Source organism: Miscanthus floridulus, chromosome 8 (assembly GCF_019320115.1).
Source record: "Miscanthus floridulus cultivar M001 chromosome 8, ASM1932011v1, whole genome shotgun sequence".
Taxonomy (NCBI): Eukaryota; Viridiplantae; Streptophyta; class Magnoliopsida; order Poales; family Poaceae; genus Miscanthus; species Miscanthus floridulus.
This window is the reverse complement of record NC_089587.1, coordinates 87,773,329-87,799,829: the sequence shown is the minus strand read 5'-3', so window position 1 is coordinate 87,799,829 and position 26,501 is coordinate 87,773,329. Positions and strand designations below refer to the sequence as shown.

The window sequence follows — 26,501 nt, the reverse complement described above, 5'->3', positions numbered from 1 at the left end:
AATTGCCTACTCACTTGGCACTTGTGTAAAAGTGTTTGTGGGGTGGGGTCTAAGCGTATGCCACCAAATCTTGCGAGCGCAAGTACACGGAGGAGAATGCCTTGGGTTTCATGGGGCAAGTGCTGATTGACTGTAGCTGAATATCCTCATAGGGTTTGGTCAGTTATCTTATCTATTCCAACCATATAGTTTATTCAAGCAGCCAACTCGATAAGTGTATCACTGTGGTGAGAGTTCTGCTTCCAGCATCACAGGCACTTTTACAGAGTATATTGTAGCGGATACTCTGTTCTTCACATATGCAAAGAAATTTCATGAGAAAATTGTGGCCTCTGAAGATAAAATGGTGGACAGAGAGAGGAAGAGCGAGGGAGGGAGTGAGATTATGTTGCATTGCAATTTGCAAACTGAACTTTATGATATTTAAGGCCTTTTAGATGACCAAATTGAATTACATCTGATACATGGATGTCTCATGCCTAGCATACAGAAATGTATGTCCTATAATAAAACTTGCATTTTTTTGTTCTTTTTTGTCAAATTAGGCCACTAGATTTTAAAACCCACACATTTTTGTATTTTTAATGAACATATTTAATTTCAGTACTTCTTAGCTTCAAATCTTGTGACTTGATTTTGTTTTAATCATAGTGACTTGTGTACTACTCCTTTTGCGTTTTTATGTATGTAAAAGTAATGAATTTCATTTGTTCTTATTAAATACAAGCCTCAAATTCAACTATTCAAGTTGATTATTTTACCTTTTCACCAAGCATTGCTGACTACATAAGTGAAGCATCAGTCATCAGCCATCCAGGTGATGACCAGATTATACAATGGCAGTAGGTGAATCAGATGTATTACTCGTATTTGATTGTGAAATCTTAACCTATTTATATTGGTTGCTCTAAGAATATTTGAAGCAGATGTCACACTGATCATAAATTTCTTTGTTTTCCAGTCGACTGTATCCTTTTTCACATGAAAGTAGAGAGATTATCTGTGTTAGCCATTTTGTCAAACATCCAGGAGAATGCCAACTCTAAGCTAAGAGCATTGGATAGCACACTGTTTTCATTCAATCATGACAATCTGAACTGAAATGGCTGTAGAAGGATGATGATATTTTATTTGAGAAACCAGTTGGTGAATGGATCAACCAATCCTAACCCTGGGTATGGTGTGTTTTTTCGTTCTACAATCTAAGGTGTAATTGATGTCACTTTGTGCAGTAAGCAATCTGCCCCATTGCCTTCTACTTTGATGACCTTCATGTAACTTTGCACTTTGCGGGCTGAGAAGGCGTTTGCTTTGGTGGGTGACTAACCAAGAAATACAAGGACGAATCTTGAAATTGCCAGGTTGAACTCCCAGGTTAGTGTTGCCGTTGGGCTTCCTGAATCATCACCGAGGTGTCAATCTTCTCTGCTAGTGTTTGTTATAGCTATGGAGATTTGACATCTTGTTATTTTCTTGCATAGTTGCATGATAAGGTGATCCTAGTGACCTAAACACACAAATAATGACGATGCTTTGAAGCACCTGACTCACTTAAGAGACTTCATACGACGTGATTTCATCTGTGAGGAAGGTGACTGGGTGCTCTGTCAATGCTGCATCTGTGTGCTTGCTTGTAGAAACTAACCGAATTAAATGTGCCAAGTAGCTAGACATACTAAAGTGCCATTGCCAGTACCAATAGGGCTGTAGAATATTCTTTATAGTCATGCTAAAGATTGTGCATGTAGAAGTTATATGCTCCTGATAAATATTTACCTCGAGTTTGAGCAAACAACTTTTTGATAGAGTATTTCTTGGATACTTGGTAACATATTGCTTGTGTGAGGGTCGGCTTGGTTATATGCTCCTGAGATGATGTAAAATTAAATTACACTATTTTTCTATTCCAGATGTAGAGAGTTACAACTTCACTGGGAAAATATGACATTAATTTGCAAAAAATATTCTTCTTATGCTATCTGAAACATACTTCCAAATTAGAAATCAGATAAGGTACAGAAGCAATTACAAAGACTAAGTGTACAATATGGATGTTCCTTCTATTCATTACTGACAGTGATACATTTCATCTTGGACCAGATAAGATTGATGCCAGTGGTGGAGCTGAATATGCTGATTGATCACTATGAACAGACAGTACTGGATCTGAACTGAAGAAATTGTAATCTATGGAAGTTTCTACGGTCATTGTACCTTCCAGTACCTTGACTACCGTTGACATCAATGGCCTTCAACTGCTATCATGTTGCAAGCACCACATTGCAAGCTTCATCATCTGAATAACTTTATCCTGGTGTGTGACCATGTCATGACTTTGTTTGTCAATCATATCAATCAGCCTGTTGTTTTGAGCCTTTTCTTGTAACAAATTGATCAGATGGATGCTTTCCTCAGGCTGAGAATTATCGATATTTTTTCTTCCACATATTACTTCCATAACAACAACTCCAAAGCTGTAAATATCAACTTTTTCAGTGATTTGTGACGTTAACCATTCAGGCACCAGATACCCAGGTGTGCCTCTCATCACAGTCACTACTTTGCTTTGATCCCTGTCTATGAGCTTGGATAATCCAAAATCAGCCAATTTAGCATTGAAGTTGTCATCTAACAGAATATTCTGTGGTTTAATGTCCAAATGAGCAATTTTTCGCCGGCACTCCTCATGAAGATGGCATAGGCCCTTGGCAATATCCAGAATGATCCTACACCTGGTGCTCCAATCAAGAGGGGCATTATTGTGGCGGTAATATATTCACCGGTCAAGGGAACCTCTAGGCATATATTCATATACTAGAAGCCTATGTGCTTTCTCTACACAGAATCCTACCAGCCGAACAAGATTGATGTGCTCAATGCTACCAATCGTTTCAACCTCTGCCAGGAATTCTTTTTTCCCTTGTCTAGCGCTCTCCAAACGTTTCACGGCGACTCTCTCTTCATTTAATTTCCCTTCAAAAACTGAACCAAATCCACCTTCCCCGAGCTTTTGACTGAAGTCTTCGGTGCATTCTCTCAACTTTGCGTAAGAAAACCTCATTGGTTTGCCCTGCAATTGATCGAAATCAAATTCTTCATCTATCTCATGGTACTTCCTCCTCCTTTGTACATAAAGAGTGACAACAATGAGAACCAGTACAATACCAGTAACACCTCCAATTATAGCGCCTAAAATTGCCTTCTTTTTATTTGCAGTAGTTGCAGAAGGGGAGGGGCTAAGCTGCACCTTGAGGTAAGCAGAGGAGTTGTAATGAAGAATCTGAGGTTGTATTGATTGCAAGGAGAAAACCCTCGTGATCCACAGGCAGTCACCATTGGACTCATTCTGTCCATACGTGAACATCACGGCCTGGCAAGAGCAGTTTTTTCAGGCATGCTTGCTTACAGTCATCGCTGTTTCTAGCATTTGCAATGGTGTGGCTTGTATTTATATCAAAGTATGAAACATCTTTTAGGCTCAAGAGCTCATGATGTTGAATTTCTTGACAGGAGATTGGAGTCAGAGGCGTGCAACCAATATTCGGCTTCCTCCCGTCGATTAGCTTGAAGTAGCTTGATGTAGAGTTACTCTGGAAGGGGCAGCTGCATTGCCCTCCTGTGCATACCCCGTACTCCCCACAGACCGTGGGGAAAGCACAGTCATCATCAGGAAACATCTTGATCACATCATACACCACGACCCACTTTGCTTCAGCGTCAGACCATTCGTACAGCCTCAGGTGTCCGTCACTTCCAAATCTCATGTACTGGGTAGACTTGGCTGCTGGCAATGGGATGCTTGAATCTTGATCTGGCGTAGGCTGTACAGAGGTACTGAAGCTGCCATTGGTTAAGGTAAACTGTGTCGGATGGTTTCCTGTCTTGTTTCCGTTCACCAATTCTGAGAAGTACGGCTGTGGTGGTGTGGATTCAACATAGGCATACAATCCATCATGGAGGACAGTTAAATACAGCAGATTCTGAGTCCAGTTTGTTGCAGATGTGTTTGCAGTGAGCCTCATGCCTTCCAGCAGTGACTGCCCAGGGACCAGTGCATCAGTCGGATGACCAAACGACTGCCATACTGTGGCATTGTTCTGATCAAACAGCACCAGGTTGCCCAGCTCTGTGATCATCATACCAGCAATGGACCTGCCTACAGTGCCGCTCAACCAGACGCCAGCGCCATCAGCATCACGGAGGATCAGGTTGCCATCTCCAGTAAGCTCGAGGGTGGCGTTCTCCTTAACAGGGTGGAGCCGGTTAGCGGACCAGAGCACCTGCGGAATGCCATTGGTTACAGACGTGATGCCGGCACCGCTGTTGGTGTAGACGATGAAGACGGCGAACAGGAAAGCACCAGTGTCGCAGGGTGCGGAGGGGCAGAAGAACCCTGCGGCGAAAGGACCATAGAGGGTCTTTGGTGACCGGAGAACAATGGCCCGTACGACGGAGCCATCGGCGTAGGTGATGCTGTGCTTGAGGGAGGCGTTGTTGTTGGTCCACAGTGTTGAGAGGTTGGCCGTCGGGTAGTCGGAGAGCTGCCCGGTGATCAACGGAGTTGCAGTTGCAAGCAGGAGGAGGAAGAGATTGGAACGAGCCATGGCACAGCTGCTAATAATTGAAGGTATTGTGGAGACGGTAAGATTTAGTTATAGTCTTGACGTGAAGGGTGTTGTAGAGATGAGCTTACAGCGAAGAAGAACTCACCTGACTACGGGCTCGACGGGGAGGCTCCAGTCGCCGGACCTGCTGCCGGCATGGGTGGGGTTTGCCTGCCCGCCTGGGGCACTGAGATAGCAGTCAACCAGTCTTCTTCTCCCTTTGCATATCTGTTTGTTCGCATCATAAAGTTGAGAACCCCACTTTGAAAAAAGAAGAAGTAGACAACCACAACCACAACACGGCCACGGCACGCGGTGTTTTGGTAGCTGGATTGGTTTTAGACTTCGAGTGTTTGACTGTTTCCAACTTCTGCAGCATGGTCAGTGCAGCGGTGCGTTTGACTGTTTCGGCACGCGGTGCAGGCGAGCAGTGGCTGTGCCGATCGAAGACATGGTCGGCCGTGGCGTGGAGTCTCGTCAACCAGCTTCGTCCAGCGTCAACATTTTAGTTTGAAGATACGATCTAAGACAGCATGGAAAGTACGTAGATGAAATTATTTTTTTGTTATAATGGAAAATCATAGTCAAAGTTATATTCTGGGTATAGAAATTACTGAAACAAAAGGTACTATCTTGTAGGCTGTTAAGTCGATGGAATCTTTGTCTGTTGCTGCTGTCCGAAGTGGACTTCTTAAGCTGATGTAATCCTTGTTTGTTGCTGCTCTTCGCAGTTACTTTGAAGAGGCTTTGCGAGAGTTTTGCTTTAAACTTTTCGGATGGTATGCCATTCACAGTGTTGTCTTTTGACTTCAGTTAAAAGACCGGAGGCTGCCCTAAAATTCTTTTGACTTCAGTTAAAACTCGATCTTTAGAGAGTGACGATTATTTTGTGTTATTAAGCAGTAAAATCAATTCCTCAACCAAAAAAAAAGAGTACAGTGACCAGGTGGAGTCCCTTTCTCAATTAGTTATCAAAATCGATTCTCACTCTGAACCGTAAGCCGTGACCCGTGAGGATCAAATCTTATACACTCATTGGATTGGTCCGTGCAAGAGCCTGTGTGGAACTACTACACGGAACAGCGAACCTCCTGGTTCATTTTGGTGCAGCAACCAAGAGGCGTTTCACGATTTGTGTGTGTGTGCGTGTGTTTTTTCTTTGGCACAGCTATATGCACCGTGGATTCTTTCGGAACAAAGTACAAAATCTAAAGTAATAGCAACACTTATGTTTTTAAATAGGATTACCAAACAGTGCTCTTAAACAACAATTTTTGGTGCCTGCCAGCGCCGTGCGGGTGTACCGTACGTGGACGCGGTCACCGCGCAGTCGACCAGCGCATGCACACGTACACTCCCTGCTCCTGGTCGGTGCGCCGCCGTTTCCCAGCAAGGCAATGCAGCTAATGCAAGCAGCCGGTCCACCTGGGGCCCTCTCCCCTTGCCGCATCGGCATGCGCAGCGCAGAGACACGGCCGTTGAGCTTTCCATATTCCGGCCGGGGCCGGCTCCCCGACGGCGCTGCTCCTCGGCTCCTCAATTGGAAGCCCACGCATGCACGTAGCCGTTGAGCTTACCATTCCTGGCCGGCGAGCATATATAGCCGGAACGCCGCCGTATCCGTCCCCAAATCTTTCGAGGATCCACCGAGATCTCAGCAACACCTCACGCCGAGATCCTTCGTGATCTCCGTTAGATTCTCATGTCCGCGGCTGGCGGCGGCGGTATGGAAATGGACCATTATCATCCGGACAGCGGCAGCAGTGCGACTGCGGCGAGGCGGTGCGCCGCGTGCAAGAACCTCCGGCGGAGGTGCGCCCCCGACTGCGTCCTCGCGCCCTACTTCCCGGCGTCGCAGCCGCGGAGGTACGCCGACGTGCGCGCCGTCTTCGGCACCAGCAACGTCACCAGAGTGCTCCAGGTGCGTACGTGCAGCAGTAGTAGTGCAGTGCGTCATGCTCATGCATGCATATGGCATGGCATCACTGAGACTTTTTTTTAGCTCTTATTATATGGCATGCAAATTAGAGTGCGATGACGAGATGACGTACGTGTGCATGCGCCATTTCTGTGTTGCTCGCGCGCAGAGCCTGCCGGTGCAGGAGCGAGGCCGGGCGGCGGACACGATGGCGACGGAGGCGCACTGGCGAGTGCAGGACCCGGTGTACGGCTGCACGGGGATCATCCACCGCCTGCAGCAGGAGATCCGCGACGTGCAGCACCAGCTCGCCACCACGCGGGCGCAGCTCGCCATGCACGTGCACGGCGGCACGGCGCCGCCGTCGCCGCTGCCGCTGCCGCCCCAGCCGCCTCTCGCTGCTGCTGCAGCTGCTGCGGTGACGGTGAACAGCGGCGGACGACATCGCATCGACGTGTACGAGGACGAGGAGGAGAAGCAGGAGGAGGAGGAGGCGCCGTTGATGGACCCCGACGAGTTCCTCGACCTCGATGGCCGCCTCTGAGCGAGCTCTGCTGGCCGTAGCCTTTTCAAACCAAATCAACCACTTCACCTTTTCGATCACGTCGCATTGGGTTTTAATTTACATATACACATGATTTTGTTGTGTATTTATTATATTATATTATATTTTGCCACGTAAGTAGAAATGTAGAACATTTCCAAATATATGTACGTATGGTCGTATCTTTGTGTTCGACAAAGTAACGGCTACGGTCTAATTATGAAGCTTTGTTTATTTGGCCGCATCATACTCCATGCATGCATATATGACCACTCTCGGTAGTACGTACTACAACGTGAATTTGAATGGCTTGACTTGACATAGCGGAGCTACATGCTCCTCCTCTAGCTATTTAATAATTAAAATGTACTCCTAACATTATTAGGAAGGTTTAATTAGAGGATGGCATCCATGTACGGTTTTGGGAAGATATTAGGCTAGGCAGCCAGCCACTATATAAAAAAAAGCAATTCTCACATTCATAGTTCGAAGGAAACAAACAACCGTACGTGTCGTCTAATTAATGTTCTTATTATACAATAAAACCTTTTAATGTCTCTTTTACAGGAGCATTAGTATACAGAATAATAAACTTTTGGAATGGCATAGTCTAGCTAGTTGCGAGAACAAGAAGATAGTTTTACAGGAGGGGAGAGGGACACTTTCATCTGGCACTACCGGAATCCTCAAATTTGCCGAGTGTTTTTATGTTTGCCGAGTGTATTTCCTCGGGCACTCGGCGAACATGTTCTTTGCCGAGTGCTGCGCTAAAAACACTCGGCAAAAAAAAAAAACACTCGACAAAGAGGGAGTTTACCGAGTGTAAAAAAAACACTCGACAAAGAGTTGGCTTGCCGAGTGTCAAAAAAAACACTCAGCAAAAAAATAAAATCTTTTTTTCTAGAAAAGAAGGAGAAGAAAAAAAATAAAAAAACTTTGCCGAGTGCTCAGATCTAGAACACTTGGCAAAGAAATAAAATCTTTTTTCTAGAAAAGGAGAAGAAAAAAAATGAAAAAAAACTTTGTCGAGTGCTCAGATTTAGAACACTCGGCAAAGAAATCCGCGCGCCCGCCTCCCTCCCTCCTCCTTTCCCGCAACACCCAAGAAAGGAACAAAGAAAGCAAAGGAGGGGCGGAGAAGAAACCCCCCCCTTCTCCCTCTCTCCCCCATCCGCGGCATCACGCCTTGCCTCCCTCTCCTCCCACTCTTTCGCCAAGCGCATCTGTTGATAGATAGTGACGCCTTCCGATCCCTCGGGGCCCTTTCTTCCGCCCGCCTCGTCGCCCGTCTCCTTCTCCCCCCGTCTCCCTCTCTCCAAATCCGCGCGCCCGCCTCCCTCTCTCCAAAGATGTCGCCCGGCCCCTCCTCTCCCTTTCTCCCCCCTCTTCCCCGGATCCGGCCGGATCTAGACGCCGCACCACCCCTCCTCCTTGGATCCGGCGGGGACCCCGCCCCTCCTCTCCCTTTCTTCGGCCGCCGCCCCGGCCCCTCCTCTCCCTTTCTCCCCCCTCTTCCCCGGTTTCGGCCGGATCCGGCCGCCGCACCGCCCCTCTTCCCCGGATCCGGCGGCGACCCCGCCCCTCCTCCCTGGATCTGGCGGGGACTCGCGGGGCGAGGCCTCACGTCGGGGGCCCCGCGAGAGGCGGCGGACTCCGTGGTGGTGGGCGTGGGCTTCGTGGTGGTGGGCGCGATGGCCGGCCGCGAGGTGGTCGTGGTCGAGGCGGGCCCCAGCTTCGGCACCGGCAACTCGGGCGTGGTGGCGTGGCAGGCTTGGTGGCGGCAGGAGGCAGCTCAGTGGTGGCGTGGCGGCGGGAGGCAGCTCGGTGGTGGCAGCGGGAGGCAGCTCGGTGGTGGGCGTCGGCCGGTGGTGCTTGGTTTTTTTTATTTTTTTTCGAAAAATGTTTGCCGAGTGTTTTTTGGGCACTCGGCGAAGTCTTTGCCGAGTGCCCGACAAAAAACACTCGGCAAAGAACGTTTGCCGATAAAATCTTTGCGGGGTGTCGGTTGCTGAGTGCAACACTCGGCAAAGAGTTTGCCGAGTGTTTTTAGGGCTTTGCCGAGTGCCCTCCCGTATCCCGTAGTGTGGGTTTTAATTAGAAACAGCTCCTTTACTGTTATCTTGTGAGTAGTGTAGGTTTTCGAAGAAAAAATTGGTAATTGAAAAAAAAATACTTCTGTGTTTTTTTTAAAAGTAATACCTAACAAGGATAATGGCACTAGGAGGAATTGGAATGAAGTAAAATATGTTGTTTTTTTAGCAGTTGTGAAACCATACAAAACCTTTTTCTAAATGTAGCCAGCAACAAGATCATGAGTAATTAATTAAGCTTGTGCGCAATATCGCCAATCTAGTGCCTTTGCCACTCGATTTTCCTGCTTGATGTGATTGTAAAGCAAAGGAAACAAAACTGTCGGCGCCTGCCCATTTATCCAGCTCAAGCTCCGGAAACTCGCTTTTTGGCCCATTATGTTCCGTGACCTTGGTCACAACCACGAAGAGGGATCGGTCGATATATATCGTCAACCGTGACATTCAATCTCTAAACCTCGTAGTATGTAGGGTTGGACCGTTTTTTTACTAAGGTGCAAACTCACATTATTGGACTCAAGATATACAGCATATAGCATAAAGGCGGTATTTCTAAACAAAAACGCACTTTTCGTTCACCTACAGGCTATAGAAGAAACCAAAATTCACGAATTCCATCTAGAATTCTGTCAAATTGTTGAACTCTACTTCGCATCCCCTCTGTTTGGCTCTAGCTTCACCATTGATGGTAGATTTCCATCCGTGTCCTCTCCACCACTCCATGGTGTACATGATTTGAACCCTGCATAATCCTATCATTTTTTCGTTCAAGGTTTGTCATGGCAGGGCGACTTATCATGGCAAGGCTGCGAAGAAGCCTATCCGTGCACTAAAGGGCGCATAGCTCACCTGGTTGGGTTTATGGTGAAACTTGTTCATCCGGTTTAAGTTCTTCACTTGACACGAGTGCTCGAATTTTATTGGATTTATTTCAAGATTTAGCTCCAATTTTATTAGATTTATTCGAGGATTTACATCATTGTTCTTTCGGTGGTAAACGACGTAGCTATCGACAACAAGGCATGACATTATTCTTTTAGTGCATATCCATTGACAGCAAGACACATGTACTGATTTCATCAATACCGAGATTTACTGACCGTCACAAAATTTCTGTCATCCGAAGATGGTCATAAAGGTAGGGTGTTTATATACATTAATAGAGGTGAATATGCGTGCATGTATAAAGCTCTGCGTCTATACTGTGATTCAAGGAAAAAAAAAGATTAGATTGTTTTAGAGCTGTTCTTTGACTTTATTTTCGTATAGAAAAAATGTTCCGTAGAACAGGTGTATGGAAAATAAGAACATCTCCTAGTCGATAAACATTTACACATTTACAGTCAGATCATATCGCCAGGAAAAAAATGCTGCTACATCATTCAGGTTATGCTGATGAGGAACGATAGGGTAGGCTACTATACGAGTTTGGCTTCTGTATACTTGTTTCCCACTGCTTCTCCTAGAAGAAAACTACGAGGCCGACTAGCTGCCATCTTATACGTACATCCCCAAGATGCTGCTACCATGGAATCAACCAGTGCAATTTATCTCCATTTCTTATCACATGCCTATTTACACTGACCACTCGTTGTACCTTAGGTCTGTCCACCTTCCTCCTCGTCTGCATTACCGATTAATTTCTGAGTTTTTGGATTAAAACAAACCAACGCAGAGAAGGAACAAAGCTAATAACTTCATGGCGACTCACCTCGGCGCGACGGTTTCCGACAACAGCAAGGCTTAAAATAGTCCGGGAAAGGTCTTACGGGCACAGGAATAAATTTACCCAGATAAGCCAGGGGCCAACTGGAAACATCAAATGAAGGAAAGAGGTCAGCATTCACACCAAAATTGACATTGAAACAGGGCTTCACATTCAATTTTACAAAAAAGGGGTTCTATGGAAGAATCAGTGACTTAGACATCATACTTGTCAGGGTTCATATACACAATGTGATCAGTCAGGATAATATGCGGGCTCGTGCATAAAGGATGTGACGCATGCGAAGGATTGAAAAGGTTTATGAAACCATAAGAGGTTGCCAAATTTTGAAGTGCATACCTCACAAGGCCAATAGCAACTGAAACCAACCATAGTCTCCAATCAAGCCTCACTATTTTGAAGAACTTCCCCAGGAACTGAATTATCAGTATCTGCCAAAGACAAGAGCGACTTTATAACCATGGACAGAGGTGATACCAATGTAGAGAATCTATATTGTCTGTTACCTGAAATACTGTTGTTATACCGATTATTCCCATGAATAGGTGATTCTTTGTTACCCCTTTGAAGACATTCTTTTCCTCAGGTTTTCGGGCATTGAACTCGTTGAAAATCTGGCATAAAAAAACACATCCAAGTTAATTCAAACCTTTGTTCCAGATGTACATGGGGTTAACTCGTACTAACAAATGCATACTAACATTGGATTATTTTCATGGCAAATCACTCTGGTATGGTTCAACTTCGTACAAGCAAGACAACAGGCTAATATATGGTCAGTCAAGGGCCTAGATTCTAGGAGGTTAAAGCTGGCCACATTAAATTACTGGAACAAACCAAAATGCAAATAAAACTAGCAAGTTGCTGAAAATTGATAAAGAAACATTCTAGGTGAAGCATATAACCAACTTCCATATAACTTATGCCATACCTGAAACTTGACTATGGTAAAGCAATTAATAGCTTATAACTTGACTATGGTAAAGCAATGAATAGCTTATAACAAGTCCTTGAAGAAAAATATCCATGTAGTATCAAGGCTAGAGAACACACTAGTCCCTTTTGTGGAAAACTAATACCAATTTATAGTCAACTCAACATTGATTCTTTTCTTTTGAGAATAATCCAATGTTAGTATGCATTTGTCTAAAAGGTGAAGCAAGACTTGTCTGCAGTAATGTTCTGTTATGTTTCTTGAATTATTGAAGAACAAATATTCCACCTGGCAAAATACAAATGTATTAAAGATGAAGGTATTCGTTATCTTCTCAGCGTCAGATCGGCTTTCATTCTGCAGACGCAGAATCCTTACTCCAGCAAAATCAAAAATCAGAAGAATTGCTACTTGGTAAATGGCCTGTGCAAAATTCCAAACATATCAGCATAAGAAAGAATTTTAAACAGAATCCAGTTTTATAATGAAGGAATACTAACCTGAACAAACAAGTTTCTCCACATAATATTTGTAACAAGAGGTTCCCTGCAGTAGAAAAGTATGGGTAAAATATTTCAAAATTCAGAAAGCATAGTATATACATATTGGACACAATGTTGTCAACAAGGAATTTTGGATCATTTTACATGCCTTCGACCAACAGGATTTCTCTTCATAAGGTTGTCTGTTGGAGGCTCGGTTGCCAATGCAAGAGCTCCAAGTGTGTCCATGATAAGGTTCACCCAGAGAAGCTGAAAAGTGAAAGAACAAAGTATATGATACTGATGAGAAACAGCCTGGAAACACATGTGTCTCAGGTAAAATGCTGCATCCTTGTTAATCTATATGTCTCGAGTTCTATACAAATTGTTTACCAGAAACATTTTTTTTGAACGTATTTACCGGAAAGATTTAAAATTCCATATATATACTTAACACATAATATTAAAATTCAGCAGACGTTTCATGCAACATGACAACTAACTGCTTCAATGTAGAAGCAATGACAGCAGTCGAGTAAATTGCACAAAAAAAAGGAGGAAATTGTCCCAACCTCAACAGCATTTAGGGGCACGTCACCAGAGGACACAGCAGCAACCACATTAATCACGAGTGCAGCAACATTGACGGTGAGCTGGAACTGAATGAATTTCTGAATATTAGCGTAGACAGATCGTCCCCAACGAACAACCTGAAAGAGGATGTACAAATCCATAAATTCTAACCTAAATCTCACCAGATACACTTCTGCAACAAGAATTATAGCTTAGAAATGCACATTCGACCAAGGATTCATGCATGTTTGCTATGTTCAGGACTTGAATGTGTGAACTCTGAACAAGTGGAATTATTTTTTACAAGGAAAGAAAACAAGTGCCGAGCACAGTTAAGTCCTCTTGTATAATTCTACCAAACAAACCTTGACAACTGACGTGAAGTCATCATCCAAGATTATAATGTCAGAGCTTTCTTTAGCGACTTCTGTCCCTGAAATGCCCATTGAAAGACCTATATCGGCCTAGACAGCAAATCAAGAAGCAAGGCAGCAATTAGAAACGGTAAGCTCATCAATGTAAAAAAAAAAGTGCAATATGCAATGGCTCATCAATGTTTTGAGCTGAACATGTCACCTCGTGCAATGCAGGGGCATCATTTGTGCCATCACCAGTAACAGCTACAACATGGCCTTTTCTTTTTAAAGCTTGGACAAGCAAAAGTTTATCATTTGGTGAGGACCTCCCCATCACCTGAAACAAGTTAATTAGCTCTATCGCACCAAAAAGAATGAAAGGACTTCAAAATGCTCCAGAGGACAAAGGCTAGAATGACATTGGCAAAGTGAAAGAAAGCACCAAACAACTTGTAAGACATAGTGAGAGTGGGTTACAATTATCTTGTCAGCAGCATCCCATCTTGCACTTTCACACATCTCACGGAACACTTTTCCCTCGATTACAAATGGCTCTGAAATAACACTATTTGCATCTAGTATTCCACACTCCAGAGCTATAGCTTTAGCTGTTTCAATATTATCTCCTGTAACCATGCGCACCTGAATTACAGACACTATGGTTATCAATCATAGAATAAAACAAAATCCATTTCCAACGAAAATGCATGCATTCTTGAAAGAAAGAAAAATAAATAGAAAGGCTATCCACATAGTAACAGAACAAGATACATCAATGACTGGAAAGATGTACATGATCTAGTGGACAGTATTTGGTTAGTGGGCAATTACATGGTGCTTAATAATGTGTAAGCTACCATAAGAATGAACAAGGGGTTTTAGGAAGTTATTTGCCATAGGACAAAGGCTAGCAATTTCTTCATGCTAAAAAATGAGACAACATATTGTAATCCTTTTTCTGTTGCTGTTTTTTGAACTTCTATATTCAGTATACAATTAGACTGGGATCATTTCCTCCTGTTAATATTAGTTCCTGTTACTACCATTTTATTTGCTCTCTGAATATTAAAACAATAAAAAATTCTAGGTCATCCTTAGAATGCACGAAATGTGATGCAGGAAGAATAAAAACAATATAAGCAACACAAACCTTAACACCGGCAGTAGTGCACAGTTGTACAGCATCCTTTACACCTGGGCGACAGGGGTCCTATAGGAGAAACAAGTTGTTTGAATGCTATTATCAATTTTTCTTAAAAGCAGATGCACGTGAGACTAAACAGGAGGTATTATGATGCAAAATCCCAGAAGAAAGTACAGAACAGAATACACAGTACTGTCCTACGCTCAAGTGTTTGAACAAATAACTTGACTCCCTAGTATGCGTCAAGTACAGACACAGTCGAACCAAAAAACGAGTCCACAATAACAGTAATCAACCTTTATTCCTATGATGCCAAGCAGGGTCAGGTCATCCTCAGGCAACTTCCAGCTTGCTATGTCTTCCTCTGGGATCATTTCAATGTCAAAGGAACAGTATGCAAAAGCAACACAGCGTAATGAATTCGCTGCCATGTCTTCAATTGATTTCTTGAATTCATCGTGCTGCAAATATTAAAAGTCCAAGTGGGTCTCACAGAAACAAACATTTTTAAAAGTCAAGTGAGTCTCAGATTAACCAACAAAAAGCTAGGAGATGGTATTACCTTCTCAGCACTCATTGACTGAACCGAGCCGTCGACAGAAAGCCAGCTTTTGCAAGATGATAACACTATTTCAGCTGCACCTTTCCAGTGGATGTGAACACCATCATCTGACTAAAATTCCAGGAATCAGACACCAAGATAACACTAGCCATATAGGGATAAGAAACAGTATGGCATAGATATTTTCATCAGGATAAGGAAGTCACTGGACAAACAGTTACAAAATCTTTGCATATCAAAAGACAAGATTATGGAAATCTATCCTGATTCAAGAATGATAAGAAAATGGCAATGGAATCTAACGATTAAAACCATGGAGGCAATTGACTAGTAAGCAGTAATCCCTTTAAGCAGAGGGGTGTCCCAAAACTGGCTAATTTAGAAGTATAACACAAGTCAAATTATGCTCGAAATCTTGCCCCTCTAGGGGTTGTTGTAGTCGTTGTCGTTGCTTTGTTGTACTGCTCAGTCTATAGGTTTTTTTCTCTTTTTAATATAATCAGCAGCTCTTCTGCTTGGTTTGTTTACAACAACAACAACAACAACAACAAAGTCTTTAAGTCCCAAACAAGTTAGGGTAGGCTAGAGTTGAAACCCAACAGAAGCAATCAAAGTTCAGGCACGTGAATAGCTGTTTTCCAAGCACTCCTATCTAAGTCTTTGGGTATATTCCATCCTTTCAAGTCTCCTTTTATTGCCTCTACCCAAGTCAACTTCGGTCTTCCTTTGCCTCTCTTCACGTTACTATCTTGGCTTAGGATTCCACTACGCACCGGTGCTTCTGGAGATCTTCGTTGGACATGTCCAAACCATCTCAACCGGTATTGGACAAGCTTTTCTTCAATTGGTGCTACCCCTGATCTATCACGTATATCATCGTTCCGAACTCGATCCCTTCTTGTATGACCGCAAATCCAATGCAATATACGTATTTCCGCGACACTTGTCTGTTGAACATGTCGTCTTTTCGTAGGCCAACATTCTGCACCATACAACATAGCAGGTCTAATCGCCGTCCTCTAAAACTTACCTTTTAGCTTCTGTGGTACCCTTTTGTCACATAGGACACCAGATGCTTGGCGCCACTTCATCCACCCTGCTTTGATTCTATGGCTAACATCTTCATCAATATCCCCGTCTCTCTGTAGCATTGATCCTAAATATCGAAATGTATCCTTCCTAGGCACTACTTGACATTCCAAACTAATATCTTCCTCCTCCCGAGTAGTAGTGCCGAAGTCACATCTTATATACTCTGTTTTAGTTCTACTGAGTCTAAAACCTTTGAACTCCAAAGTCTCCCGCCATAACTCCAATTTCTGATTCACTCCTGTCCGGCTTTCATCAACTAGCACTACATCGTCGGCGAAAAGCATACACCAAGGGATGTCCCCTTGTATGTCTCTTGTGACCTCATCTATCACTAAGGCAAACAAATAAGGGCTCAAAGCTGACCCTTGATGTAGTCCTATCCTAATTGGGAAGTCATCCGTGTCTCCATCACTTGTTCGAACATTAGTCACAACATTGTTATACATGTCCTTAATGAGCCTGACGTACTTCATTGGGACTTTATGTTTGTCCAAAGCCCACCACATAACATTCCTTAGTATTTTATCATAAGCCTTCTCCAAGTCAATAAAAACCATGTGTAGGTCCTTCTTCTTCTCCCTATACCGCTCCATAACTTGTCTTATTAAAAAAATAGCTTCCATGGTTGACCTTCCGGGCATAAAACCAAATTGGTTCATAGAGACCCGCGTTATTGCTCTCAAACGATGCTCGATAACTCTCTCCCAGAGCTTCATAGTATGGCTCATCAACTTAATTCCCTGGTAATTAGTACAACTTTGAATATCCCCTTTATTCTTGTAGATCGGTACCAATATACTTCTCCTCCACTCGTCAAGCATCTTCTTCGGTCGAAAAATATGGTTGAACAACTTAGTTAGCCATACTATAGCTATGTCCCCGAGGCATCTCCACACCTCGATTGGGATATCATCCGGTCCCATCGCCTTACCTCATTTCATCATTTTCAACGCCTCTCTGACCTCAGATTCTTGGATTCTCCGCACAAAGCGTCTATTGGTGTCATCAAAAGAGTCATCCAACTGAAAGGTCGTGTTCGTATTCTCACCATTGAACAATTTGTCAAAATACTCTTGCCATCGATGTCGGATCTCATCATCCTTCATCAAGAGATGCTCCCTTTCATCTTTAATGCACTTAACTTGGTTGAAGTCCCTTATCTTTCTCTCACGAACCCTAGCCATCCTATAAATGTCCTTCTCTCCTTCCTTCGTACTCAAATGTTGGTAAAGGTCCTCGTACGCTCTACCATTTGCCACACTTACAGCTCGCTTTGCAGTCTTCTTTGCCACCTTGTACTTCTCTATGTTGTCCACACTCCTGTCATGGTACAAGCGTCTATAGCATTCTTTCTTCTCCTTAATAGCCCTTTGGACTTCCTCATTCCACCACCAAGTATCTTTAGCCTCGTCTCTACTTTCTTTGGTTACTCCACACACCTCTGAGGCCACCTTTCGAATGTTGGTTGCCATCTCCTCCCACATATTGTTTATGTCTTCTTCCTTCTAAGAGCCCTCTTTGATAACCCTTTCCCTGAATACCTCTGACGTCTCCCTTTTTAGTTTTCACCACTTTGTTCTTTCAATCTTAGCTTGTTTATCTCTACGGACACGCACCTGAAAACGAAAGTCTACCACCAAAAGCTTATGTTGAGAAACAACACACTCCCCTGGTATCACCTTGCAACCCAAGCATGCTCGTTTGTCCTTTCTTCTTGCGAGGACAAAGTCAATCTGGCTAGAATGTTGTCCGCTACTAAAAGTCACTAGATGAGATTCTCTCTTTCTAAAGAAAGTGTTGGCTATCATCAGGTCAAAAGCTACCGCGAAGTCCAGAACTTCCTCCCCCTCCTGATTTCTACTACCATACCCAAAACCTCCATGAACTGCCTCGAAACATGCGCTTGTAGTACCTACATGCCCATTAAGATCTCCTCATATAAAAAGCTTCTCACTACTAGGTACAGCTCTAATCAAGCCATCTAAGTCTTCCCAGAACTGTCTCTTAGCACTCTCGTCGAGGCCTACTTAGGGGGCATATGCACTAATTACGTTCCAGACCATATCACCAACGACAAGCTTGACTAAGATAATCCTATCTCCTTGCCTTCTCACTCCCACCACACCATTCTTGAGGCTCTTATCAATCAAAACTCCTACTCAATTTCTATTCGCGACTGTCCCTGTGTACCAAAGCTTGAAACCTGTATTGTCCACCTCCTTCGCCTTCTGACCCTTCCATTTAGTTTCTTGAACGCATAATATATTTACATGCCTCCTAGTCGCGGTATCAACTAATTCTCTTAACTTACCTATAAGCGACCCTACATTCCAACTACCTAAATGGATCCTAGTTGGTTCGACTAGCTTCCTTAACCTTCGCACCCGTCGACACAGATTTGAAGACCCTTGCTCATTTTTCACTACACCCGGACGCCGATGTAGCGCGCCACTAAGGAAGCAACGACCCGATCCTTGCTCACTTGACACCATGCCCAGATCGCGACACGGCGCGTCACCAAGGGGGTGCCGACCCGGCCCTTGCCCATTTAACACCGTACCCGGGTTCTGATATGGCGTGTCGCTAAGAGGGTTATGCCCCAACGGTTTTCTTTCGGGTTTCATCTCTATTAGAATGGCTAGATTTAACGTTGGCTCACCACGCCTATCACAATCCTCCTCCTTTACCAGGGCTTGGGACCTGCTATGTTGAGACAACATAGGCGGAGTTCTACTTGGTTTGTTTCAAAAAAAATTTATGCTTGAAACAAATCCAGAAGTTGTTTACAAATTACAACTAGTAGCAAGATGGTAAGTGGCAATCATGTGGCCGGTACATGGTACAAGGAATTACTAATATATAAAGCTGTAGAAAACAAGATGAGTCAAAAAGATTAAAAAAGATTCTCAGACACACATTAGTCGCATTAAGGTTTCGTACACATAACACTATGTAGTACCTGTACTGCAACAGCGCCACGTTTCTTCTCCGAGTTAAATGGAAAAACATGAATAACTGAAGATTTTGTCCTCACGTCGTGGAAATCCATCCCTATCTGTGCAAGGTGGAAAGTCAAGTCAACAGAAAAAGGACTTGTAGAAATACTGAAGAGTAAATCAAAAGTAATAAACTAATAATACCTTAAGGCCCCAAGAAAGAATGGCCTTTTCAGTAGGTGAACCTGTAAGTTCAGCTGCTCCCCCATCCTGTATATAAAGAAAAAGAATGGATGAAAATTTGTCGAACATGGCAAGTTGTCGATTGATAATACGAGTGCTATGGATGATTTTTAATAGTCCCCTTAGACTGCCACCAAGAGGATGCCCGGTTCAGGTGTCCTGCATGTTAAGGGCATAACCTGATTGTTTCAGATCTTAAACTGCTGATAAGCTTGATCCCTCCAAGTTTCACACTATTAAAAGACTGTGCTTGAGACTCAATTCAATTTTTCCTTAGTTGGTCTAGTTGATCCATTCTGGACACTGAATCCATGATATTATGAACTATGGAATCTAGCATTGAGTTTCCAAAAATGGTATCTGGAATAAAAAAGGAGACTTTTCTGTACCTCTGGCAGAAATACAGTTCCTGTTGTGTTCTGTGCAATTCCTTCAATAATAAGTGATGCTGCACTGTCTGACATCTGGCTAACATCATCGCATGGATCCAACTTTGTTCCAGCAAAATATGCTTCCACGACCGTCATCTGCAGGCTCAATTCATATGGGTTACAAACAAATTGTGATGCCAGCAATTATAAAATGTCACAACTAAAGCACAAATATCAGAGCACATGCTCATTGTACTAGATAAAATTGAACATATGTTTGTGTGAGAATTCGTTTGACGTAAAGTCCTGAACAAGCATTATGTCAGAACAACATCTTGGGAATATATCATAAAGAATTTAAATGGCAAATGGGCTGGTAAATGACTCAACAAACCTTATTCAATGTAAGGGTTCCTGTCTTATCACTGCATATTGTAGTAGCTGATCCCATTGTTTCACATGACGAGAGCCGCCTCACCTATTTAAATGAAACAAAATCAAATCATATTCTTCCTCCTGTCGTATCTTTTTTTATATAAATATATGCATAAACATATTTTTTATTTACCAGAGCTTTGTCTCGCATCATCTTTTTCATGGAATATGCAAGCCTGAAAAAATTGCAGACAGTCATTTACCTGAAAAGTTAATGGAATTTACATAAGAATTCATACGTCAGTGTTACTGCCAATGGGAGTCCCTCGGGCACAGCAACAACTACAATGGTCACCTGTGGATAAACATGAGAAGAACCATTTAAAATCTGTTCATGGTACTAGTTTTATACTTTTATATTAACAACATTAGGATTACATACAGCAATAGTCAAAATTCTAATTGCCCCCATAAATCCTTGCTTCACACCAGTAGTTCCAGCAACAAATTGAGTTGTCCCATCAGGATTCTCGGTATGTCCAGTAAAATATCTGAAGTTGGTTTCAAAATCAGTCAGAGAGAGAGAGAGAGAGAGAGAGAGAGAGAGAGAGAGGTACATTTTTGTTAGTAGCAATATTTAGTAAAAATAAAATACCTTATCCAAAGCACAACAAGTACTGCACCAGCTACAGACAAGCCTACCAAACCAATAAAAGTTGCAACACCATTCAAGCGAACCTAAAAAGGGTGAAAGCATAAACCAAAGAGAGCCTTCAGTATTTGTCCATTCAAGAATTTGCACTATCCTTACAGAGAATAACCTGTAACGGTGTTTCTTCGCCATTATCTTCTGAAAGGTTAGCCATCAACTGACCCCATTCAGTATTTGTACCCACCCCTGTTACCTTAAATTGATAAGCAAAGTGTATAAGAAGTTATAGTTAGTTTAGCCATGAAAAAGGAAATATTAAAATGACAATAAGGAAATCCTATGGAGCACAGTGACATGGAAAACAAGGGTTCTCAGTTCTAGATGTTGTCAAAATGCTTGAGATTGCTGGACTCACCAACATAGAACCATAACCATCTGCAACTTTGCAACCAGACATCAAGAATGGTGCCTTTTGATCCTTGTGGACCTAAAATAACACCCAATAATGAAAATCCAATAAACGCAGATCTGGGAACAGCAACTGGCTCTTTTTCTGATAGACTTACAACTTTTGACTCTCCAGTCATACTTGATTCATCTATTGCAAGAGAATGGCCAGATATCAGGACACCATCAGCAGGAACCTGGAGGTGAAAAAATGATAAGCAGATGATTCTACACAAAAAATGAAAATAGCAGTTGATAAATTAATATACCATCTTACTTGATCACCAATTTTGAGAGGAACTACATCACCAACAACAAGGTCAAAGATTGAAGTTCCAAATCTTTTACCACCTCTAACAACCTAACCAATACAGATAGCAAATCAGAAATATAGCCAATGAATGGGAGTTCACACGTGGCGTGGCCACACTCACCTCCACTTGTATGTTCTGTTTCTCCTCATTCAGATGTCGAAACTGTAGAGATTGTCTATAATCACTTGTTGCTGGAGATATGATGATGATAAATATTAGAAATAGAACATTGCTACTGAAAACTAGTTTACTTGTAATCCAAACCCATTACCAGTAACAAGTATCACAAGGAAAACGGCTAAAAAGATACTTCCACCATCATACCATCCTTCATCAACACCCTGAACGAATAATGGTAAAGAAAAGAAAAGGTAAGGCAATATGTGTAATAAAGGACAACAGGATTTTTAGTTCAAACAACATAAGAGAGTGATAAAAAGACCCAAACACAATACCTCTGTGGTCATGCCCAATGTCAGCGATATGGCAGCAGCTACCATCAGAATGACAAGAGTTAAATCTTGGCATGCTTCAAATACAAAACGCTGTGAATCAAACATAATAGAGTTAAATTTTGGAATTGTAAAAATTTGAAGCAACGAGATTCACGTAGTGATACAAAAGTAGAAAATTATGATGGGACCAATGTCTAGTTTGATTTTACAATTAAAAAAAATGTCTTCACTAATTTAAGGATTTATTTTGCATTTTCGTTGCTTTTGAAATTTACTCTTTTCCAATTTTTCCCTCTTTCTGCCAGTGAGCTATCTCATTGAAAAGTGGTCCAAAATTCCCTCCAGTGGCAAAAAGGAGACATGATTTCAGTCAAAGTAGCAGAAATTTTGAGCAGAGAAACATAAAGACATAAGTCAGACTAAAGGCTGAAAAAACAAAAGGAAAAGAAAAGGGAAATATGTGTAACACTAGGAAATTGCAGCCACAGTGTTAATAGCAGGAGATTGTAACTGGAAGTGATTATTTGCAATGCTTGAAAATATATGATCATATATGTACTTATAAAATACCAGTATGTTTTTTCTTTTCTTGCGTGGATATGTATTTGATCCATAGACATTCCTCCTTTGTAACAATTCATCCTCATTTGGACTAACCCCCTTCTCTAAATTACCCTTCAACAAATCTGACAGTCCCCTAACCTGATCAGATGGACATAATTAGTGACGAACAAAGTTTAACATGAAGAGGCTGACCAAAAGAAGTGATAATAAAGGTCAGCATTATCTTACTCCTCCAATTTCTTGAAGAAGAACATTGTCATGGTCCCTGTTTAATGTGTTAAGCTTTTCCAGTTCAATTGGAAAACTGCGAGAGGCCGTTGCAAGATTTATACCAGTATAAGCTTCTGCTTCGTGCAAGGACATTAAACATAACACAAGAATATAAATAAATGGTATGCAAAACAAGCATAAAGGAAAACATAAGAATTAATCACAAGTATAACTTGGCAGAGCAGCAGTAAAATTCCAAGCAGATATAACATCAGGAGATATACTATACAGCTAGCTGATTTATGGTAAAAGTGGCAGCTTGAATTTTATAGACGAATCAGATGAACTTTAACATAATAATGTACAACTTAAAGAACAAAATGATTTGAAGAAGGAAACATAGTGAAAGGGTAAACTAGTGAAACAAATTATTATGATTGTTATTGTAATCCAAGCATATTACCACATTGTTATTGTTTATATTATTATATAGAACTGTGCTCTTAGGTGCATTGCTACCAGGAAAACTGCTATATTTTTTACAAAGGAACAATGAAAACATAATCTGTTGACCTTTTTATCACTATCCTTTACAAGGATGGAATGATAATTGATGGCATAATAGTAACATGTTTCTATAAAAATGAACACTAAAACATAGGTTAAAATATCAATATGAAGTAGCAGTTGTACCTCTGATATCTTTTTGGCCAGCTTCTTTGAAAAGAAATGCTGCCTGGAGAATACAAATTCAGAATAAAAAAAATGAAACAGATAAAAAAAAGAATACAATATCTCAGTAAGCAAATGACACAGTACCCGTATAACTTGCGCATGGGACCGGATCTTCCTTCTTATAATCTCTTTCTCTTCCTCCTTTTTAAGGTCAAGAGTATATCTAAAACGTCGTGAAGCATTAAGAACAAGAGCAGCTTGCTGAAATGAAGAGAATAACCATATTTGTCAGAACTAAATACTAGCAGGTACTGTGCTTGTCAGCAAACAGACCACAATCCACAATGCGTTTGTAGAAATGTAGAAAGAAAAGAAGTACAATGTCATTAGGAGGAGAAAGAGGCTGCTGAAACCCTGAATCAGAATCAGCAAAGCATCGGAACATTTCACTGGAGTATAATTCTTCAGTCAAATGTGAAAAAAAAAAGTTCTTCAATGGGAAATATGCTCATCACACATTCGCAATTCCTCTTTTCTCCAAGCGGCACAGAGAATCGTGTAAAACGCCCACGCTTCGAGCCTCGAAAATCGAAATGGCACCTCCACAACCACACTCCACACTCCAGTCTCCAGTCACGATCATGACGACATTGGCTGTCTACTTATTTTAATCCCCGAGCGCACTCAAACAATTAGAGTACGGCATACGCACTAATAATTTCCACATCGAAGGGAACCGCACGGAGAACGCAAACCCAGATCCCCGACACAACTGTCCAACCGAAGATCCAAATCCGAAGGAAACAGAGTCAGAGCAAAGAGACGATCGCGTACCCTCCACCGGCGCAACCGGTCATGCGGCGCGTTCTTGTGGGGTATATCGAACGCGTCGTCGAAGACCTCCTCCTCCTCCTCCTCCACCTCCGCCTCAGCCTCGTCGGCGTCCTCCGCCGCGGCCCGCTCGTCCAGGGAGCGGATCTCCGGCGGCGGCGAACTCCCCTGCGCCATGCCTGATCAGACCACCCCGGCAACAGCAGCGGCGGCGGCGGCGGCCAGGGGCACCTTCGCAGGAGAGACGACACCGAGAGACCGGCGAGCGCAACCCACCCCTGCGCGCCACACAGACGTCACCACGAGATCGCCGGGAACGCCAGGTGGGGGCGGCGGGAACCCAGTCGCGGCTCACCTCGGCGTTGCTCACACACACACACAGCCAGCTGCCTCGCGGCTCCGCCCCCTTCCTCCCTCACCATGAGACCCTGACCCCCTCTGAATATCCAGGGAAGAAAAAAAAAAGGCTTCGGGTTTCGTTTTGTTCTCTTCTTCCTTGGCCAGCTTTTGCGGTCGGGAATGGGGACTTGTTCTCGAGGCGGTTGCGGCCATGAAGCTTCGAGGAAGCTTCTTGCGGCGCATCACGCTGCCACATGGGCCCGCGCATGGCCAGGACTGGGGGAGTTGGAACTCGTGAAGGTGGCCCACCAGTCAGTGGTCCGTGTCCGGCGGGAAGTAACGATCGGATCGGACGCTGCGGTTACTTGAGCTTGGCGCGGCGGGTTTAGCTGACAGGTTTCAAATGGAACGGAAATAAAATTAAATAAAAAGGTCAGGTAGAAGTGATAGCTACACTGTCCGTGGGGAAATGAATTTAGTGCTACTTGTATAATAAGGTGACGTTTAGGTCGGTTTGGATCCACTGATGTTAATAGTTAACTACTCCTTCCGTTTCAAATGACAAGACGCATAGTTTTTACTAGACATGACTCATATCTAAGGACGTAGCAAAAACTATAAATCTAAAAAAGTCAAAACGTCTTATAATTTAGAACGGAGAGAATACCACTACTACACAAACGATTAACCGCGACACCCCCCCCATGGCCTCCGAGGCGGGCGTCCATTTTAGCCCGCCACGGTTAATCCCGCGATTTACCGAGGCGGGCATTTTTTATTTACCGTGACAGGCTCTTTTGCCCGCCACAGTAAATTTATTTACCGTGGCGGACGTCTTAAGATGCACGCCACGAAAAATACCCTATTAACCGTGGCCGGCGTCTTAAGAGGCCCGCCACGGTAAATCGATTTACCGTGGCGGGCATATTATAAAGCCCGCTTTAAAAAATAAGGCCCAAACTCTCAACCCAGAAGAAGCCCATCTCAGCTTTTCTACTGGGCTCGTATATAAGTGGCACTTCACTTGTAAACCCTAGCCTCAGTCCACATCCCCAGCCGCCTCCCTCTCTCATCCCCGACTCACGCGACCGCGCGCCGCCTCCTCTCTTTCCTTCGCCGTGCGCCACCCCGCGACTGCGGCTCCCGGGTGCTCGCGCGGCGGCGGCCCTCCGAGCTCGCACGCGGCTGCGACCCTCAGAGCTCAGGCGCTCCCTCCCTCTCTTCCTCTCTCCCTCCCTCGTCGGCGGGGGAGGCCCCCACGGCGCAGATCCACGACGGGGGAAATGCAAGGAGGCGGTCATGGCGTGGTTCCACGGCTGTGCAAGGAGGTGGTGCCAGCCCGGATCCACGGCGGACCCCTCCACGCGCGGCCGCGGGATGCCCCCTCCCCTCGAGCCGGCGAGCTGCTTCTAGAGGAGGCGCGGCCTGCATCTCCCGGCGGCAAGGACCGCCACAGCAAGGTGGCGGCGGCATCCACCACGGCGTCCCCGACGGATCTGGCCTCACCATGGCGGCGGTCTTCCTCCCTCCCTCTCCATGGCGTGGATCGACACGGCGCGGATCCACGACGGCGGCCTTCCCCCTCCCTCCTCGCGGCGGCGGCGGCTGGGGCGTCCACGACGACGACGGTGACTGGGGATCCACGGCGGCACCTGCTCTGGCGGGGATCCACGGCGGCGCGGTGCGTGGAGGTAGGTACATCACTTCCCTCCCTCTCCCTCTTCCTTCATCTCCCTGGCCGCGGTGGTGGGCGGATCCGGTGCGGAGGAGCTCCCTGGCCGCGGTGGTGGGCGGATCCAGCCGGTGCGTCGGTGGGTTGGGCTGGGAACGTACGGGCTCGCTAGCGGGCTTGAGAATGGGCTCGCCGGCGGGCTCCTGGGTTTTTTTTTGTTTTTTAATGATTTACCGCAGCGGGCGTCCTAATGTGCCCGCCGCGGTAAATCGATTAACTGCAGCGGGCAAAGCGGCCCGCCGCAGGAAGGCCACGATTTACCGTGACCTTTACGCGGTGGCGGACACGTTTGCCCGCTGCGGGAAAGCAAATTCGTCCGCCACGAAAAACGT

At 44.1% G+C, this 26,501-nt stretch overlaps 3 protein-coding genes and 1 pseudogene across 3 annotated transcripts; 1 reads left to right on the top strand and 3 right to left on the bottom strand.

The window, feature by feature from the left end:
- Window positions 1-1,932: 1,932 nt before the first annotated feature.
- Window positions 1,933-5,110, bottom strand: LOC136472868 (G-type lectin S-receptor-like serine/threonine-protein kinase SD2-5; annotated as a pseudogene).
- An 851-nt stretch (window positions 5,111-5,961) lies between these two features.
- On the top strand, window positions 5,962-7,066 carry LOC136476898 (LOB domain-containing protein 24-like). Its single transcript, XM_066474871.1, has 2 exons — window positions 5,962-6,525; window positions 6,692-7,066. The coding sequence occupies exons 1-2, from the start codon at window positions 6,307-6,309 to the stop codon at window positions 7,064-7,066; spliced, it is 594 nt and encodes a 197-aa protein (XP_066330968.1). The 5' UTR covers window positions 5,962-6,306.
- Window positions 7,067-10,382: 3,316 nt separating this feature from the next.
- LOC136476895 (calcium-transporting ATPase 5, plasma membrane-type-like) lies at window positions 10,383-24,594 on the bottom strand. Its single transcript, XM_066474865.1, has 34 exons — window positions 24,102-24,594; window positions 23,412-23,528; window positions 23,286-23,328; window positions 22,611-22,726; window positions 22,389-22,520; window positions 21,819-21,908; window positions 21,635-21,704; window positions 21,484-21,554; window positions 21,327-21,410; window positions 21,169-21,246; window positions 21,018-21,089; window positions 20,772-20,855; window positions 20,606-20,688; window positions 20,393-20,501; window positions 20,250-20,305; window positions 20,144-20,186; window positions 19,970-20,053; window positions 19,594-19,731; window positions 19,166-19,231; window positions 18,985-19,080; window positions 14,934-15,044; window positions 14,668-14,832; window positions 14,378-14,437; window positions 13,705-13,869; window positions 13,448-13,564; window positions 13,237-13,335; window positions 12,871-13,008; window positions 12,468-12,568; window positions 12,317-12,362; window positions 12,105-12,239; window positions 11,389-11,496; window positions 11,222-11,313; window positions 10,868-10,965; window positions 10,383-10,780 (listed from the first exon to the last, which is right to left on the bottom strand). Exons 1-34 carry the CDS (start codon window positions 24,273-24,275, stop codon window positions 10,755-10,757), a joined length of 3,267 nt encoding a protein of 1,088 aa, XP_066330962.1. The 5' UTR covers window positions 24,276-24,594; the 3' UTR covers window positions 10,383-10,754.
- Window positions 24,595-25,631: 1,037 nt separating this feature from the next.
- Window positions 25,632-26,138, bottom strand: LOC136469536 (uncharacterized). The gene has a single exon (XM_066467695.1). It carries the CDS (start codon window positions 26,136-26,138, stop codon window positions 25,632-25,634), a length of 507 nt encoding a protein of 168 aa, XP_066323792.1.
- Window positions 26,139-26,501: the final 363 nt, after the last annotated feature.